The sequence below is a fragment of the Pongo abelii genome, chromosome 15 (assembly GCF_028885655.2).
Source record: "Pongo abelii isolate AG06213 chromosome 15, NHGRI_mPonAbe1-v2.0_pri, whole genome shotgun sequence".
NCBI classification, from domain to species: Eukaryota; Metazoa; Chordata; class Mammalia; order Primates; family Hominidae; genus Pongo; species Pongo abelii.
The window spans coordinates 59176646-59195618 of record NC_072000.2 but is presented as its reverse complement, the minus strand read 5'-3'; the positions used below and the strand labels follow the sequence as shown (position 1 = coordinate 59195618).

Genomic DNA, 18973 nt, shown 5'->3' with positions numbered 1-18973 from the left:
TCCTTGAAACATCTGATTTTTATGAAATTCTGGAAGAGATAATTTTGTGGTAATATTTACTTTCTCCTTAAGAAAAATATTTTAACAAGTATAGGAAACCTTGAGGCCCCAATGCAGTATTAATATTACTACATATTTTTTCCATTGTGCATTATCTAGAATAAACCACTCCAATTAAATGACATATTGAGACAGGTAATTCACTGTAATATTTATTAAGTAGATGACTTACAAGAAGGATATTGATGAATAAAAATTTTCACTCACAGTGAACATGAAACCTTTACACATGTAAGGTTTAGATTCTTTTTTTTTTTAATCTGCCCTTTCAGATTATATCATGGTATATGAAGCACTGGTGAGGTCTATGTCACCAGAAATTCCCAGTTTGCTGATTTCATTGAGTTTTTTAACCCGATGATTGTACTGCAACAAGTGAGCATCATTCACTGCAACCTTGAAGTGGTCAGGTTCAACCAGTACTTGTATCTGAAATGGCATATACATAAACTGTTACATGAGGTAATGCATATGTCAGCTGGATTTAGCCATTCCACAATATGTACATATTTCATGTGCACGATAGAAACAATTTTTTGTCAACTGAAATAAAGGGAAAAAAATGTCCATTAATTTCAAACCAGTCTGGCCTGAGCCCAGGATGTCCAACATTTCATCTTTATCATTTGTGGGGCCAATTAAGATCCAGAGAAAGTAACTTTACAGCAAAAATTCCAAGTTATGCCGGGCGGGGTGGCTCACGGCTGTAATCCCAGCACTTTGGGAGGCTGAGGCGGGTGGCTCACAAGGTCAGGAGATCGAGACCATCCTGGCTAACACAGTGAAACCCCGTCTCTATTGAAAATACAAAAAATTAGCTGAGTGTGATGGCGGGTGCCTGTAGTCCCAGCTACTTGGGAGGCTGAGGCAGGAGAATGGCATGAACCCAGGAGGCGGAGCTTGAAGTTAGCCGAGATAGTGCCACTGCACTCCAGCCTGGGTGAAAGAGTGAGACTCCATCTCAAAAAAACAACAACAACAAAAAAATTCCAAGTTATTCAGGTTTTTTTTTAAAGCAACAAATTTATTAGAAGGATACATAAGTGAAGCCATAAAGGTGAAGGCTAAAGATTTGCCTGCATAAAAACTTAAAAGAGCCTGGGTGTGGTGGCTCACACCTGTAATCCCAACACTTTGGGAGGCAAAGGCAGGCGGATCTCTTGAGCCCAGGAGTTTGAGACCAGCCCAGGCAACATGGTGAAATCCCATCTCTACAAGAAAAATACAAAAATTAGCCAGGCGTGGATGGCATACTTCTGTGGTCTCGGCTACTAAGGAGGCTCAAGTGGGAGGATCGTTTGAGCCTGGGAGGTTGAAAGGCTGCAATGAGCTGTGATCGTGCCACTGTACTCCAGCCTGAGTGACAGTGTGAGACCCTGTCTCAAAACAACCAAAAGTTCTGGTATGGTCTAAAACACCTAAAAGAAAAACACGAAAATAGGATTCCTTTGGCAAATGTTGTAAAGATTGATGATAATCAGTTTTGGCAAGGGTAGGAGAAATCTATTCTTCCAATAGTGGATGTACATTCCTACATCTTTTTGGAAGTAGCAATTTGACAATATCTAAATTGTAAACATGTATATTTAAAGCAAAGATTTCTAGAAGATTTGCTTCTAGGAAGCAAAAATTTGTAAGGATAGTTATTACAGTATTTTAGTAAAATCTTTCCAGGTTGGAATGTTTCTATTCTGTAAATTTTCATCAGTAGGGTACTGGTTAAATTATCACGTATCTAAAAATGAAATACTATTGGCCAGGCGTGGTGGCTCATGCCTGTAATCCCAGCACTTTGGGAAGCTGAGGCGGGCGGATCACAAGGTCAAGAGATCGAGACCATCCTGGCCAACATGGTGAAATCCCGTCTCTACTGAAAATACAAAAGTTAGCTGGGCATGGTAGCGCACGCCTATAATGCCAGCTACTTGGGAGGCTGAGGCAGGAGCGTTGCTTGAACCCAGTAGGCGGAGGTTGTAGTGAGCCAAGATCGTGCCACTGTACTCCAGCCTGGCAACAGAGCGAGACTCCGTCTCAAAAAAAAAAAAAAAAAGTGCTATTAAGTAACAATATTCTGATATGAAAAGATATCCACCAAATGTAGACTGTGGTCCTTATTTGTCCCTGTTGTTGAAGAGTTTACACTCCAGCTGTTTTATTCACCACTCTATAGTCAACCCTAACTCAATGCTGTGGACCTAATTTGTTGAAGCAGTGCTTACAAATAAAAAGCGTGCTGTATGTCAGAAAATACTGGGAAGATACTCATGGAATTGCAACTTTGTGAGGATGGGGGAAGGAGTAAAAGGAAACTTTGTTAATTTAAAATTTATAAACTTTTCATAAAACTTTAATTTTAGAATAAAAAACATTTAGTTTTCATCTCTATGCCAACTGTGTTGTTTTAAGCAACAAAGTCGCAGTACAACTGTACCATAAAGACTTTTTGCCTTTTTTGTTAAAGATTATATTCTTTTCATTTCTAGAAAGGCTTAATCTCAGAGGGGTGGCAGCAGTGATGATGGTGAGGTGCCTGAAAGGAACTGGGGAGTGTGCCACTCCTGGCCATGTTCTCAGCCTGCTGAGCCTGGTCCCCTGGGCAGGGAGAAGATAAACTGGTTAGGCACCTTAGGAGAGGTGATAAAAACTCTCACTTCAAGTGCTTTGTGGTTTTAGAGTGATTCCTCATGAGAAATATACATTATCAATATATAATAGTAGCAATAACTTACTTTGAATGGTTTCCCACTTTCAAATGGGAAAACCGACTGTCTTTCTTCCCTTCCCCAGTTATTATCCAGCTTTGTATTGCAAACAATGACTCTCCTGTTGTTCTCATTGAAGCGTGGGTTAAAGTGGAAGGCAACATCATTCCCTCTTTGGAAATCTAAAGCAATTCTGTTTTAAACCAAAGACCAGTTATTAAAATGATTAAAGCTGTACATTTGCACCGTGTAAAGAACATATAATTTTCTAAAAAGCAAATAATTGCATAATACAGTACCTAGGAAATTTTTCTGAATGGAAAGCAAATAAATCAGAATGGGTTCAAACTGGAAAGTATCCTATGCCCGAAATTCTACGTACTATCAGAAAATCTAAAGGTAAGCAAGACAATAGATGTTGAATTTTTTTGCCTCATTGTCTTCGATCATATTTCCATTCATCTGTAATGCCCCTACAGACTCATGAAAACCCTTCGAGGTTTTCTTACAGAGATTTAGAGCCACTCTGAGGACACTTTATCCCTTACTATAGATAATGGTTATCTCTTTCCTGCTCTTCCAGTTTGTTTCAATACCTGGTAAAGGCAAGCCAGCTATATAGTTAACAGCCATCAAATACCTGGCTTCCTCATAATTAACCAGAAGCCCTAGTTCCTCTAAAACAGCAAGAATGAGATAAGGTAGTTAATATTCAGTATCTTGTTGCTAAGTTGTAAAGTCATGATAGTAAATGTGATAAACATTCTATGATGTGAGCCGGAACCAATGAAATTGCTAATTTAGCTTTTTGACCCTGTTCCTTCTCCCTGGATGTTAATGCAAACACAAGTCCTCTTTGACTAACCCCATCCCTGAGTTTCTCAAAGTGTGCTCTATAAAGCAGTAACACCAGAATCATCATTAGGTATTCGTATTTTAAAGCCAGGTCTGCACTCTAGACCAACTAACAAAGATTCTCTGTATTTTGATTCACCCAGTAACAGTCACATTCAACCACAAATGATCTTCCAGTGATTAAATTTGTAAGGAAAAAACAGCATAGAATTTGTATTTGACTAAATATACAATGTTGTCATCTCTGTCACCTTAAGCACTTTTTTTTTTCTAGATGCAGTTCGTCATATAGAATTTGCAGGACTAAGCAAGTTTTTTTTAAGTTTACTACCATTAACCATTTCAACCAGAATTAGTTTTGATCTGCCAGTCTCAATCTACATCTCTAGCATTATTAGAACTAAACTTAGTGAAATGACTCTAACAAGACAAGGATACCAAACTGGGTATTCAGTGTGCGTTAGAGGTTGTGGGAGGATGAGAGCAGATATTTAATAAATCATGAGTGCTGTGTGCACAGGATAAGGTGTGCTGGGTTCTATGTGATGTTGGGAGGAAATATGGATAAGGACATAGGTAGAGGATGTATATATTTTGTAATTTGCTATGAGACGGGCATTATTGTACGGAGAAGTTCTGTGCTTACAGAAATTGTCTAGGCTGTGTGGAAAGATGGGTTGGCCTTAGGATAGTGATTACCATTGCAGAAGCAGAGGAGGCTGGCTGAGGTGGAGGGAATGAGCATTTGAATGTGAAATTATCAGATCAGAAGTGAAGTCCATCTCTTGATTGCAGGATGTGGAGCAAGGTGACAGACACTGAGACTGTTTATGGATTCTTGCATAAACCTGTGTACATGGCTTGAATTTGTGCCATTTAGGTACTGTCCATAAGACCTAGAGACAGTTCCACTAACCTCAGGGGCAGGCATCTCAGATGGTTTCAGGACATGGCCAGCTTCCTTGTATGGTATGTAAGTACTGCATAACCAGTGGTGACAACCAGGGCCAAGCGGCCCAGGACAGCCATAATTAGCATGTATTTTCCTAAATAAAGCCTCACCCCATCCTAGCCCACCTCATCAATCAAACCACTTCCAATAGCAAAGGTTGATTTATTATGATGAAGTTTTTAACTTGTAGAATCTCTTCAAACCCATAAGCAAATAGTATCTACTCAAAAGACGGGTTCCCAGGCCTGCCACTGTCATCTGTAGAACCTGAGCCTCAGTTTTGTCTATAAAAAGGGGAGAGCAATATTCCTTATCCTGCCTTCAACCATGAAGATTAGCTGACATAATACGTATCAAAGTATAGAATAAGGTGTGTTACCATTTACTATGAGTGCCCCGATGCTTAGCAAAGTTATATGGGAATATGTATGGATTTATGGGATAATCCTATCTGATGGTATAGCCAAGATTCTAAATATGTAGTTTTTTAAATTTTACTAAAATTCAAAATAGCACTGTAAGACAGGACAAGAAAAAGAAAATCAAAATAGGCCATTCTTTATTCAAAAACCAATCTACAAATAGGGTAGGCTTGTTAATTTTGCTCTCCTTACCTGTTTGCATTGGGCTTCACCGTGCCCAGAATTGTTATCAGCATGCGAGGCACCACTCCCCCAGGCAAAGGCAGGTTATAAGGCACAATCTGGGAATGAACAAGTACATATGTGTCAATAAGGAGTCATGTTTCTTTGGGGAAAAAAAACGATGTTGCTGAAGTTCCATCACTATTAATATGTGTGAAAAACACATAACTCTAGTATATGCCATCTGTCCAGACTCTCAGGCCACTTTGCCCAGGGGCCAAAGGGATGAGGCTCCCTAGATGTACAAATAATAATTGAAAAGAAAGCCATCAGTAAATCTCATTACTATGGCCATCCCAATTTGTACTCATTCATGTTGACTATTTCTGGAAAGGCTTAAGCTAGATCTTGTGATCAACATTAACATTTTTGTATCACTCTTAAGGCCCTGTCATGGTACATGCTTCACTGTGGTTATTCTGCTTCCTGGGGGCAAGCAGCATATCACATTCTGGGCTTGTGGGTTCTCATATGCTTTGTACTCACATGGCTCCAGCAGAGTGCTTTGCATGTGGCAGATACTCAATATTTATGGAATGAACACTGTTAATACTGTGAGGTTCATTCCACAAATGTTTATTGACCAACTACATTCAAGGTACTGTGAATATCCCCAAAGCTCTATTTATTTATGGCCTCTTTTCTTTCCCTTCTTAAGACTTCCCCTGGGTTTAACTATCACCCAAACCTTTTTATTTTTTGAGACAAGTCTCAAAAATCCGGGTCTCAGTTGTTGAGGATGGAGTGCAGTGGTGTGATCATAGCTCACTGCAGCCTCAATCTCTTGGACTCAAGTGATCCTCCTGCCTCAGCCTCCCACAGTGGTGGGATTACAGGCATGAGCCACCACACCCAGCCTATCCAAATATTTTCTTTCTAGTCCTGATGTGTACTAATCCTGTACTTCCTCCCACCTAGATTTGCTGCTAGTGCCTCAAATTCAACAAGTGTGAACTAGAATGGTCTTCCCTACCCCCTCCCCCATCAGTTCCCCTTCATGAGTTCCCAGTTTGGGCTAAAGCTTTGCTGATGGCTCTAGTTGCTCAGCCTTGAAAAGTCAGAGTCCTCTCTGACTCCTAAGACATAATCAGTAGATTCTGGGGGTTCTTCCTCTGTAATCTCTCTTACATCTGCCTGTTCCTTTCCACAGCCTTCATGTCCCCCTCTCTCTGCAACTGACTAACCATCTCTGGTATAGGCCCTCTCAATGCCACCTACTCCCCCAAGTCTTTCTACTCTAAACTGACCTAAAAAGAGACAGTGCTACCTTGTGCTGTCTTCTGCATAGTCCTGAAATGGTCTAATCTCACACTGGTACTTAGCTCTTTCCTCATATTTATTATGTGTTTTATCATCCAACTAGATTATAAATCTGGAAAGGAAGGATCCTGTGGCTGAGATGTATCTGGATCCCCCATGGAGTTATGTTTTACACTTAGAATTCACTTGCTAAGACATTTTAATTTGCATGAAAATTCAACCCTTAGATCACAAAATTATCTTTAGAAGGTTTTTCAAAACCAGATTACCCTGGTTCCTCTACATGTTTGCTCAATGACCCTGGACAAATTATATCACTTCTCTTGCCCCATTTTACACATGGTTATTAACAGTATCTTATAGGGTGGTAATGGGGTTAAATGAGATTATCTATGTAGATGCATACTATTGACATGTACTCAGTAAGTGTTAATAATAACCAAAATGTTCTCCATTACTACAATCTTGATTTATATTCATAAGCAGTTTTATCAGTACCTTCAAAATATTCATTACCTTCTGTTTATACTAACCACACACAATAAGCTCAATATGAACACTTAATTTTTTGACTCTACCAACATACACCCATGGCTGGCCCTTGAGAAGTGGCTCTAAGCAGCAGGTTTAAAGCTCAGGGTCTCCCTGAAGCCTTCTGCATGTCAAGTACATGAAAGAAGGAATGCCATCTCACCAGTGGCCCAGCAGGGGCGCCATAGGGGCCAGTGGCAGGGTAGGCTCCGGGAGCACTTGGCTGTCCAGGAGGTGGGTAGGCCCCAGGGCCGCTGGGTGGCCCTGGGTAGACTCCAGGTGCAGATGCTCCGGGATAAGCTCCAGGTGCTCCAGGGTAGGCGCCTGGAGGTGCCTGTCCAGGATAAGCCCCTGGGGGTGCCTGCCCGGGATAGGCCCCAGGATAGGAAGCCCCTGGGTAGCCCCCTGCCCCAGCAGGCTGGTTCCCCCATGCGCCAGGCCATCCTTGAGGGTTTGGGTTTCCAGACCCAGATAATGCATCATGGAGCTGGAAAGAAAGACATAAACAATTACAGGACAGAAAGCATTCTCAAAAGCAGAATTTTCAGGAAAACAGGAATATGTGATCTAAGAAGGAGAGGAATATGGCAAAGGCATTACATGCATATCATTAAACTTTTTCCACTTATTAACAGTTTGAGTTTCTAAGACTAAAATCAGATGTTGGGATTACATATACTTTTTCACTTTATTCTTGCCTCGCAACGTCTCAGATCAGGGAGGGCTGCATTTTCATAATTAGCTCAAGTCAGGAGTTAGCACTCCTCTACTTACAGCACATACTTTTTAATCACCGTGAGAAAAACAATCACAAACATCAGAATGCCCAGACTGTACCGCGCTTCCCGCTACTCAGAGGATTTCTCAGCTCCTGCCGGCAGAGTCCACTCGCTCTGCCTGGCTTTCTTCCCAAATCTGCTGCTGGAAAAACAAGGCTCCAGCTTGCAAGCCCTCGTTGGACAAATGAGTCCAGGGGAAGCCACGCAGTGGGAGAGTGAAAAGGGAAAGTCATGGTAAAAACAAAACCCCCAACCCTCAACCATGTGAAGCTGATCAAGGATAAGAAACAGGCATAAAACACTTACCGAAAAATTGTCTGCCATTTTCCTGAGAGAAAGAAAAAGACAAAGATTATCATTTGATCCTGAAAGCCTTCACCGATTTCCATTAAACTGAACCTCACCACTAGTTCATTGTGCAGTTCTAGTCCATCTCTAGGCATTATGCCTAAGTCAGTAGTGTGGGGCCACAAAAACGTCTCTTCAAGGGGCAGGGATGCTATCCAGCTAGATTGCCAAACCCTATTTAACTCACGAGTTTAAACTTCCATCACACTAGCCTGTGCTCTGAATCTTACCCATCTGCCCTCTGTCCCCACTAACTGCCCCATCCCCTCCTCTGGGTTTTTGAAGATAAGCAGTGATTGATTACTACTGAGACAGGAAAGATAATGATCTCCAGACATAGTTGCTGCCCTGTTATTTATTCCTCTATTTGCACACACTTATGCCTGCTCTTGGCCAGGCACTGCGCAGGCTTCTATCTAGGTGTGAAGATGAATAGGCCATGATCTGCATGGTCAAAGGGGCCACAGGATCTAAAACTCAAAACAATTGAGCTCACAGAGATATAGAATAGAAGGATGGTTACCAGAGGCTGGGAAAGGTAGTGGGGGAGGGTGGGAGGGAGGTGGGGATAGTCAATGGGTGACAAAAATAGTTATAATGAATGAATAAGGCCGGGTATTTGACAGCACAACAGGGTGACTATAGTCAATAATTTCACTGTACGTTTGAAAATAACTAAAAGTATAATTGGATTGTTTGTAACACAAATAAATGAGAAGACGGATACCCCATTTTCCATGATGTGATTATTAGGCATTGTATACCTGTGCCAAAACATCTAACGTACCCCATAAATATATATAACTGCTATGTACCCATAAAGATTAAGAATTTAAAAAAAATAAAAGCCGAAGGGCCCACAGTCCAGCAAGGCAGATGAGACGCATCCATGGAAATGTGAAATAACAAGTCACAGATGCTATGAGTCAGAATGTGTGCTGTAGGAATTCAAACCCAGAAAGCTTACTTCTAAGAAGGAAAGGAAAGGTGCTGTTGGAGCTAAGCCTCAAAGGGCAGCTGAAGTTTGTATGTGCTTTTTTTTTTCAAAGGTACTTGTTATTCCAAATAAAATCTTCGGCAGTACAACAAACTAAGGTGAAAAAATTCAGGCAACGTGACGTGAAGGAAAAAAATATTTGGGTGTAAGATGCTACCAAAGACGGTTTGCCTAAGGGGTGGTCTGGAGACATCAGTCCTGCTTTCTCCTGTTCCTTCCCATGTCAAGGCTCCAAAAGCACAAGATGCTTCACAGCTGTTGTAGGTGCTCCAGCAGTGAGGGGAGGAGGGCAGCTGGGCCCCTGAGGCATGGGTGAGTTCTTCCTAAGCTCAGGATCACCTGTACCATGGCCTGAATTACCTGGACCTTGAAACAACCAGAATATCCTTCTCTTTGATTTGCCCACCTGTGATATTTACTCAATCACTTTTAGAAATGGCATCGGCCCCAAGGGATCCAATAAATGTCCACTACTTGATTCAAATGCAAGATATTGGCTGGGTGTGGTGGCTCATGCCTGTAATCCCAGCATGCTGGGAGGCCAAGGTGGGCAGATCGCTTGAGCCCAGGAGTTCAAGATAGCCTGGGCAATATGGCAAAACCCTGTCTCTATGAAAAATACAAAAATTAGCCGGGGAACGCATGCCTGTGTTCCCAGCTACTCGAGGGGCTGAGGTGGGAGGATCATTTGAGCCTACGAGGTCAAGGCTGCAGTGAGCTGTGATTGCACCACTGCACTCCAGCCTGGGTGACAGAGCGAGACCTCGTCTCAAAAAAAAAACCCATAAAATGTTACATTTTTTTTGGTAAAACTCAAACAGGCAGAGCTCCTCCTAGGGCTTAACATATGCTTCATTTACACACACTGGATATTTTATACAGGTTGAGTATCCCTTATTTGAAATAGGACCAGAAGTGTTTCTGATTTCCTTTTTTTTTTTTTTTTATTTTGGAATATGTCCTTATGCCCAGTTAAGCATCCCTAATCTGAACAGCCAAAATCCAAAATCTCCAGTGAGCATTTCTTTAGAGCATGACCTCTGAGCATCATGCAGGCATGCAAAAAGTTTGGGATTTTGGAGCATTTCAGATTTCTGCATTGGGGATGCTCATCCTGTACTATACTGCTATTATTTATATCATAGTCAGACATTACCTTTGACTAAAATATTTTTGCACATCTTTTTTTTTTTTTAGACAGGGTCTTGTTCTGTTGCACAGGCTGGAGTGCAGTGACATGATATCAGGGCTCAATGCAGCCTCCACCTCCCAGGCTCATGTGATCCTCCCACCCCAGCCTCCCAAGTAACTGGGACTACAGGCACACAACACCACACCCAGCTAAGTTATTTTTTTTTGTAGACATGGGGTCTCACCATGTTGCCCAGGCTGGTCTCAAACTCCTGGGTTCAAGTGATCCTCCCACCTCAGCATCCCAAAGTGCTGGGATTACAGGCATGAGCCACCACATCCAGCCACACATCTCTTTTTGAACATGGTCATTCTGAAACCTATTCAGAAGTCGTTAGGTTATGACCATGCCCATTTTCCAACCTAGGGAACTGCTAGCAGCTTGACAGGGAAGTCACAGTGACTCCAGAGGTTACTGCATCTTTCATTTATGTTACATCCCGTAGTGCTTGGCTTTTTAAAGCAAAAGTTGTGAGCTCCTCTGCATGTGCCTCCTTCCCCAAAAGGCTGCCACACTACCATATAAGAAACTATATAAGTTGCTACTGCAGGGGGAACTTGAGAGAAGAGTTGCTACAGAAAAGGAAAATAAATGAAAATTTTTAATTCAGAAAAAGAAAATCTCCCTCATTTTGGATGCCAGTAGGAAACAATCTTGAACTTCAAGGTGGGCAGAAAGCTTAGTTCCTTTAATTACACATACTTCTTCCACCCTAAGGCAATATGTCAAAGACCCAGCAATAACGTTATCAACATTTTGATTTCTTTTAAATGTCCTCATTGCACAGGAGCTTATTGTGAACCTCAGCACCACTGACACTTCAGGTCAGATGCTTTGCTGTGGGGCGCTGTCCTGTGCACTGCAGGATGTTCAGCAGCATTGCTGGCTTCAATACATATGCTGCCAGAACTCCAGCATACCACACTCCAACTTGTGACAACCAAGTGTCTTCAGGCGGGGTGTGGTGGCTCACACCTGTAATCCCAGTCAGTTGGGAGGCTGAGGTGGGAATATTGCTTGAGCCCAGGAGTTCAAGACCAGCCTGGGCAATACAGCGAAACCCTAGTCTCTACCACAAAAAGGAAAAAAAATGTCTTCAGACATTGCCAATATCCCCTGGGAGCAAAATCATGGCTAGTTGAGGACCGCCAATCTAGCTAGTTAGCAGTGTATCCCTACATGAATGTACACACATGGTTCAATAAAAACCAAAAAGGTAGTTTCAATTGTTAAAACTAGCTGAATTTGCCTTATAAAGGGTCCTAACATAACTCTATTCAAATTAAGATATGTTTAAAGGCTGATTCCAACCAGAAAGTCAAATAAACAAAGCATTTCCACAATTTAATATTTACTCTTTTCAAAGCCTCCGCTCAAGCATGTTTAGTTTATTTTCCAATCTAACCAAATCCAGTTTGGGAAACAAAGCAGATCTCACTGCATTTCCACTGTTTCAACACCACCTCGGAGGGCAGTATAGATTGTGTCTCAACACATTAGACAGGGCCACTAGAACAAAACCTGGCATTTGTGTGGTGCTTTTCAGCTTATGAAGCATGTTCACATACCTTATCTATTTTAGTTATAATGACAATCTTTGTGGTGAAATCTTGTACTGTCCTGCCATCTCACTGTCCAGCCTGGGACATGAATCATTCCTATGTCCAGCCTATCCACACTGTAGATGCTACCCACCCACAAGTCACTTAGTAGCAGGCTTGCTTATCAGATCAAAAAAACAGTATATATAGGGTTTGGTACTATCCATGGTTTGAGGCATCCACAGGGGGTCTTGGAATGCATCCCCTGAAAATAAGGGGGAGACTACTGTGTTCTCACCATAAAGAAACTGAGGCTCAGAGAGAGAACATGGTGGCCCAAAGTCATCTGTCATTGGCAGATCAAGGAGTGGGGCTCGTGTCTTTTTACTCCTTATTTAGGCTCATTCTACACCAATAGAAAACATCACACTTTGAAATGTTAAAGTACAGTCCTTTGAAAGTTAATTATTTCATTGGGAAATTAATTCTCTGACTTACTCATCTGTAACTACATAACACTGAAACTAAACAAATTTTTTAAAAAGGATTGTGTTTTGGTCAGAAAACTAACTGGGTGATTCAAGCACAAAATAATATTGAATATTGAATAAAGAATGCCATTTTGTATAGTCACTTGCTAATTATAACCACATAACCAATAAAGTGCACTTTTCCAAAAATTGGGTCTGCCCCATTTTGATTATGTCAGCTTCCAACCATGAGATTTCTTTTTTGAAAAGCATTATATGCCGGGTACAGTGGCTCACGCCTGTAATCCCAGCACTTTGGGAGGCCAAGGCAGGAGGATCACAAGGTCAGGAGTTTGAGACCAGCCTGGCCAACACAGTGAAACCCCATCTCTACGAAAAATACAAAGAATTAGCTGGGTGTGGTGGCGGGCGCCTGTAATCCCAGCTACTCGGGAGGCTGAGGCAGGAGAATTGCTTGAATCCGGGAGGCAGAGGTTGCAGTGAGCCAAGATGGCACTCCAGCCTGGGAGGCTGCAAGCCTCCATCTCAACAAAAAAGAAAGAAAAGAAAAGCATTATAACTGATGCTCTTTTGAAATCAAGATTATTAACCTCAAAACTTTCAGGAAAACAAAAAAGACATCCATTCAGATAAATATCATCCTTACTTGCCTGAAATTTTTTTTGTTTTTCTTTTCAGATGAGTAATTTAGAGAGAGAGAGACATACAATCAAATGTCAGAAATCTTCCCACTCTATAGACACTATAGATATGTGAACCCCATCCTGGTGTTTCCAGGATCAGAGAATTTTGAAGAGTCAGAGGGGAAAAAAAAAAAAAAAAAAACTTCAAAAAATAAACTAAAAGTAGAGAAATACTAGCTGGGTCTCCACATTTGTAAACACCTACAGTAAGCAGTTCAGTGTAGCTTCGGAATAAGGAATTTAAACATGAGTTAGAATACAGACCATTTTAATCGTCTGTTAATTGGTAGCTTTTCCCTTTAACAAAGAGTAGCTATCCGCTGCACTATGCTATTCTAGGCCCACCCAGCAATCAGTCCGGTTGTGTGGGTTCCCAAGAACACTTCTGAAATGTGTGCTCATAAAGGTCCCTGACCTGTGTGCAAGCCGTCACGGAAGAAGACTACTTCCTGAGCCCCTAGGCACTGCCCTACACTGCTCCTCAAGTAACACAAGAGGCAGTCTACTTCCTGTCCTTGCTGAAACAGAGCAGGACTTGAGGAAAGCCCATTTGCCAAAGACAAATTCAGTGATGCTAAGTTGGAATAAGGGGAACTGGTCCTTTCCTAGGATTTCTTTCTCATCATAGTTCCCTGGCATCAATGAAGGTAGAGTTACTTTCTGCTTCTCAGTGACTGATTTTCCCCCCTATGGAAAAGCTGAACAGGTCAAAAGAGAACACATGACACTTGGTCAACAGCGAACTGAAAGTATACAGCAAGCACAGCCTAGACTGGCTCTTAAGTTACCCACTCAGAATTTAATGAGAAGATCCAGTTCAGGCACCAGACACAAGGAGCTACCCTTGAGTGGGAGCCTGTGTCCCAAACGATCACAGGAAAGAAGAGCTATGTTTGAGATCAGTTACCACAAGTATCAAGTACATAAGTTTACAAGCCACTTGGCATTTAAGGTCAACACGAGATTCTGAAGGCATACTACATGAACAAAGGTCTCGGCTGCAGTTAAGGTTTGAAGTCTGGCTAATGAGGGTTCTATGTAAAAAGGTATCTAAATTATACATGAGACCAGCATTAGCCTCTTGACCTCACTAAGTGAAAAGTCTTTATAAAGCACCTATGCATATTTGTAGTACAGCGAACTATCATAGATTAAAGACCACTTTTAACAGAGGAAGACACCTATTCTACTTGGACACAACTAGTTTTCGGGGTCAATCCATCAGGCAGTACTCGTCCTCTTCTGCTTCTTATGTAACTTAGTGAGGCATCCTCCTAGCACTTCTAAGTGCTAAATATTCAAGGACCATCATCAAACTTCTCCCCAGAATCTGGACTAAGTGCTGATTTTAAACATCACCTCTAAATATTATGAATTTAGGAAGTTGCTTAAGTCCCCCAAAGATCAAGGATGGGGTATGATCATCTTTAGAATGAGAGACCCTACCCTAAGGATTGAGAGTCAATGTCTAAAAGGGAGACTATTGTTGTAGAAAAGTAAATGATCATTATTCAACCTTACTTTTTATGGAAACACACAATTTCCTAGTATGAAATGTTTATAAACTTGAGGTAGGCCAGGCGCAGTGGCTCACGCCTATAATCCCAGCACTTTAGGAGGCCGAGGCAGGCGGGTCAACTGAGGTCGGGGGTTCGAGACCAGCCTGACCAACATGGAGGGACCCCCCCCCACCACCACCACCATTAAAAATACAAAATTAGTGAGGCATGGTGGCGCATGCCTGTAATCCCAGCTACTCGGGAGGTTGAGGCAGGAGAATCGCTTGAACCCGGTAGGCAGAGGTTGCGGTGAGCCGAGATAGAGCCATTGCACTCCAGCCTGGGCAACAAGAGCGAAACTGCGTCTCAAAAAAAAAAAAAAAAAAAAAAAACCTTAGGTAAACAAATCAGAACTTTGGAAGCTGACGAAAGCTTTTTCTTCTCAGGCCCTGTGCCCAAGTGGTTAATTGTATCAGTCTTATTTTCTTCAGAATTAACTGAGACTTCTCCCATTTCTTCCCCAGAATCCTAGAAACAGCCTGAGTCACTGAGGTCCAGGTGTCCTCATTGTGTAGCAACCCAACTCCCAGAGTCACTTTACAAACATTCTGCAGTCTCTGGAACCCGCAGGGCGAACTTGAAGGGTAAGGCTGAAACCTAAGTCCCAGCCTCCACCATGCGTCCCCGACTCCCTGGACCTGAACGCCTACTGCTCAGAAGGCAATCGTTTTAGTGTTTCTATTTGAGCACCCGATAATTCAGAATAAACTCTCAAACATGTTGTGAAAGCCCCCCCGCTAGGGCCCTGCACAGTGGGACCAACATTCTGCCACACCCAACACTTCCTGGGCACAGACAGTCTGGGCAGGGAGGCACATTTGATTCGGAAAAGCTTAGAGTTTGCAGTCTTTGCTAAGCCGGGTCATGCCCACTCAGGCCATGGGGCAAGCACCATTTTCTGTGGGATCAGCAATCAGACAGCGGCTGCAGCCCGGCCGCGGCTGGTCCTGGTGGAAGAACTCATTCGCGCTCCACAGCGAGATCTCCTCCAAGTCCAGCCTCAGCTGATGCTCAAAAGGGGCAGGGCCAGCCAAGCTGTGGGTCCCGGGAGGCGCCCTATGCAGTCCCGGGAAGTCCCTTCGCTCCCCCGCGGCCGTGATCTGGGGAAGGGTGACGGGGCTCCAACCCCAGTTAGAGAAACTGGAGCGGCCGTCTGGTTTGCTGAGCGAGCCCCTCCAACTCCCCTCACAGCTAGACCTGGCGAGACTGGGGTGACCAGACTGCGGCTCGTCACCGGATGGGGCTTACTCCGGGGCCGCAGAGCGCAGCCGGCGGAGGTGCGACGGTGGCGAAGCCCCCGAGGCTCCGCAGAAGGTGGCCCCGTGCCGCCCCGGGGACGTGTGTGGGTCTCGTAAGGTGCTGCCAACCTTCCCCGAACGCCAGCGCCCTCGAGAATCAAAGGCGACTGCCCCGGGCCCAGATGGCTGCCCGCCGCCCCGCACCCGGAGGGCAGAGCACAGGCTGTGGGGCTCTCCGCGCGCGCCCCGGCCCGGTCCCGGGGAGCCGAACCCTCTCCGGAACGCGCCCCGAGCAGCGCCCGGGCGCCCTCACCCCTGCCCGGCCGGAGCCGCGTCCCCCGCGCCCCGCGCCGCTCACCGCTCGTGGCTGGCTCCGGACGGCTGCTGGCGAGGAGGTGCGGGCGCCGGCGGGGCGGTGGCTCCGAGCCTCAAATACTCCCAGCCCCGCCCGGCCCGCCTCTCCCGAGGCGGGGCGGCGCCCCTGACCAGCCAGTCCTCTCCCCGGACCAGGCTGGGCGAGCCCCGCGCCCGCCTGACACCCCGAGCCACCGCCGCAGGGGCGACCAGGAAGCTCCCGACGGGGAGAGCGCGGGCACTGAGGGGCGCGACCTCCGCCGCCACCGTTAGGTTCCATGGCGCTCCCGGGGCCTGGGCTGCGGCCGCGTCTGTCCCCCGCCCTCTCCAGAATCACCTGAGTGAAGAATTCGCTGAGAGGAATTCAATTAATAGGTTGCTTTATTTGTAGAATACAAAACCAAAAATCTTTTCAATGTCTGTTCCCTAGGGAACTGACTACAAATTGACTACTTATTCGAGATCAATAGGTCTAGTCTCAAAGCAATTCCCTTATGAAGCAATTAATCAGACAACTCTTTAACACATTTTACACAGGAAATTCACATTATATATATAGACCCTCCTTTTAACTTCACCTTATCTTTTTGTTGGAAGAAAGAGATAAGTATTATTATCTCATTTTTACTGTCAGGGTGCTATAGCTGAATGTTTATATCCCGCCAAAGTTCGTATGTTGAAATCCTAACCCTCACGGTGATGTATTAGGAAGTGGAGGCCTTGGGAAGTGATTAGGTCATAGGGGCAGGTCCTTATGAATGAGATTGGTGCCCTAATAAAAGAGGCCAGAGAGAGACCCCTTGCCACTTCCACCTTGTGAAGACACAGCCAGAAGGCGCCCTCTGTGAACCAGAAAGCAGGCCCTCACCAGACATCAAATCTGCTGGCCTGGATCTTGGATTTCCCGACCTTCAGAACTGTGGGAAATAAATGTATATTGCCTATAAGCTACCCAGTTTATGATATTTTCTTACAGAAGCCCAAACAGACTAAAAGAAAATGATTTACTTATCCAAGCTCACTCATGTCTAGCAACAAAATCCAGAAATCCTGGCTCTTACACTTTATCTGGAAAAGCACCAGGCCAAAGAATCCTTGAAGGTTGGAACAAGGATCTCTGAGGAAAAAAACAAAACAAAACAAAACAAACAAACAAAAAAAAATTAAGGGGGTGGGGGAAGAATCTTTGCAGGGACTGGCTTATGTAAACTATGGAGAAAACCAGGTATCATCTGGTTCCTAAATAATTCCTGTAGCCCTTATAGTAACCAATTAATAACATAAAGATAAATTATTTCCTGCAGTTTTTCAACTTAGGGAAATGTCCCTGTGAAGGACTCACTTGCTGGAATTGAGAAGCTGTCTTGGCATTCTCTGAGATAAATTTGAAAGTGTCTTAGTGGCTGGCACTGTTCCTGCAACATCGTCCCCTCTAGGCTTGCACATAGAAGTCATAGTGTGGCTGGGGATTATTTATGAAAGTATGAACTCTTATCTGAAGAGGTAGCCTGGCAACCAATTTATTTGAATGGATCACCCACAGTAAATGACTAACCTCCGGGTAGTAAAAAGGTGTCACCCAAAGGAATGCCCTTGGTCTCCAGGGAAAATGCTATAAATCTTAAGACTTTGAGTCATGAGGCCTCATGGCCAGGCGTGGTACCTTTAGAGGGTTAGCCATTGGTAATAAGAAAAGTAGATAGCCAAATGAATTGCTGTGGAGGCAAGGGATGAATCAGACTCTTGCCTTTTCTTCTGGTCATTTCGGAGATAGACAAAGTTCATGCCCTGGCTACTTAGGGGGCTTGCTTACACCTGATTGTATGATCAGACATCCTTTTGGCTTCACTTCCTTACTTGTACGTCCCCATGAATACTTTGGTGCCAACTTCATGCCCCATAAAGCTAACAAAAGGATCCTGCTATGATCAGGGTGTGCCTGCGAATTTATAATTTGTACACATGCAATAAACGGCTCTTTATTACCCAATCCAAAGTCATATCCCTTTTCTAAGATAAGCATAAAAAGGAACCCAATAAAATCAATTAAGATATCATTGAGTAACTTCTATGTACAGCTCACTGTGTTATTTGAAATAAGGGACAAGGCAAGTGTTAGCCCTCAAACAAATAGGCTGGCTGGTTTCTACAGATGCAGAGATTGTAGGCCCCTGATAAAAGCAAGGATTCTAAGAGAGGCATCTCCACAGGAGGGAAAGGAGGAACCTTGGAAAAGCAGGTGGCTGTCCAGAAGGTCAGGAGGAAAACTGGGTAAGAACTTCGGTTAGAGCCAGAAGAGAGTAGGAGATGAAAATGAAAACAAAAAGGGAAAGTCTTTAAGGATAAGCAGAAAAGAGAAAGGAAGACAGTAATTGGAGGAGAAAGCAGAGCCAATTATTTATTTATTTATTTATTTATTTTGACACGGAGTTTCGCTCTTGTTGCCCAGGCTGGAGTGCAATGGTGCGATCTTGGCTCACCGCAACCTCTGCTCCCGGGTTCAAGTGATTCTCCTGCCTCAGCCTCCCCAGTAGCTGGGAATACAGGCATGCATCACCACGCCCAGCCAATTTTGTATTTTCAGTAGAGACGGGGTTTCTCCATGTTGGTCAGGCTGGTCTCAAACTCCCAATCTCAGATGATCCGTCCACCTCAGCCTCCCAAAGTGCTGGGATTACAGGCGTGAGCCACTGCGCCTGGCAGCAAAGCCAGTTTTTTAAAGTCACCTTTTAAATAGGAAAATAGAAACAGAGAGAAAGGAAAAAGAGAGGAGAATAGAAGAATTAT

The 18973-nt window shown here is 43.8% G+C and overlaps 1 protein-coding gene across 2 annotated transcripts; it reads right to left on the bottom strand.

Moving 5' to 3' along the window:
* Positions 1–199: 199 nt before the first annotated feature.
* Positions 200–16332, bottom strand: LGALS3 (galectin 3). 2 transcript variants are annotated; one of them, XM_002824767.5, is made up of 6 exons: positions 16191–16332; positions 8090–8111; positions 7168–7491; positions 5184–5272; positions 2790–2955; positions 200–489 (listed from the first exon to the last, which is right to left on the bottom strand). In XM_002824767.5, exons 2-6 carry the CDS (start codon positions 8105–8107, stop codon positions 334–336), a joined length of 753 nt encoding a protein of 250 aa, XP_002824813.3. In that variant the 5' UTR covers positions 8108–8111; positions 16191–16332; the 3' UTR covers positions 200–333. The 2 variants fall into 2 exon arrangements, with proteins under 2 accessions (XP_002824813.3, XP_063571923.1); XM_063715853.1 differs by having other exon boundaries at positions 16146–16233.
* Between the last annotated feature and the right edge of the window lie 2641 nt (positions 16333–18973).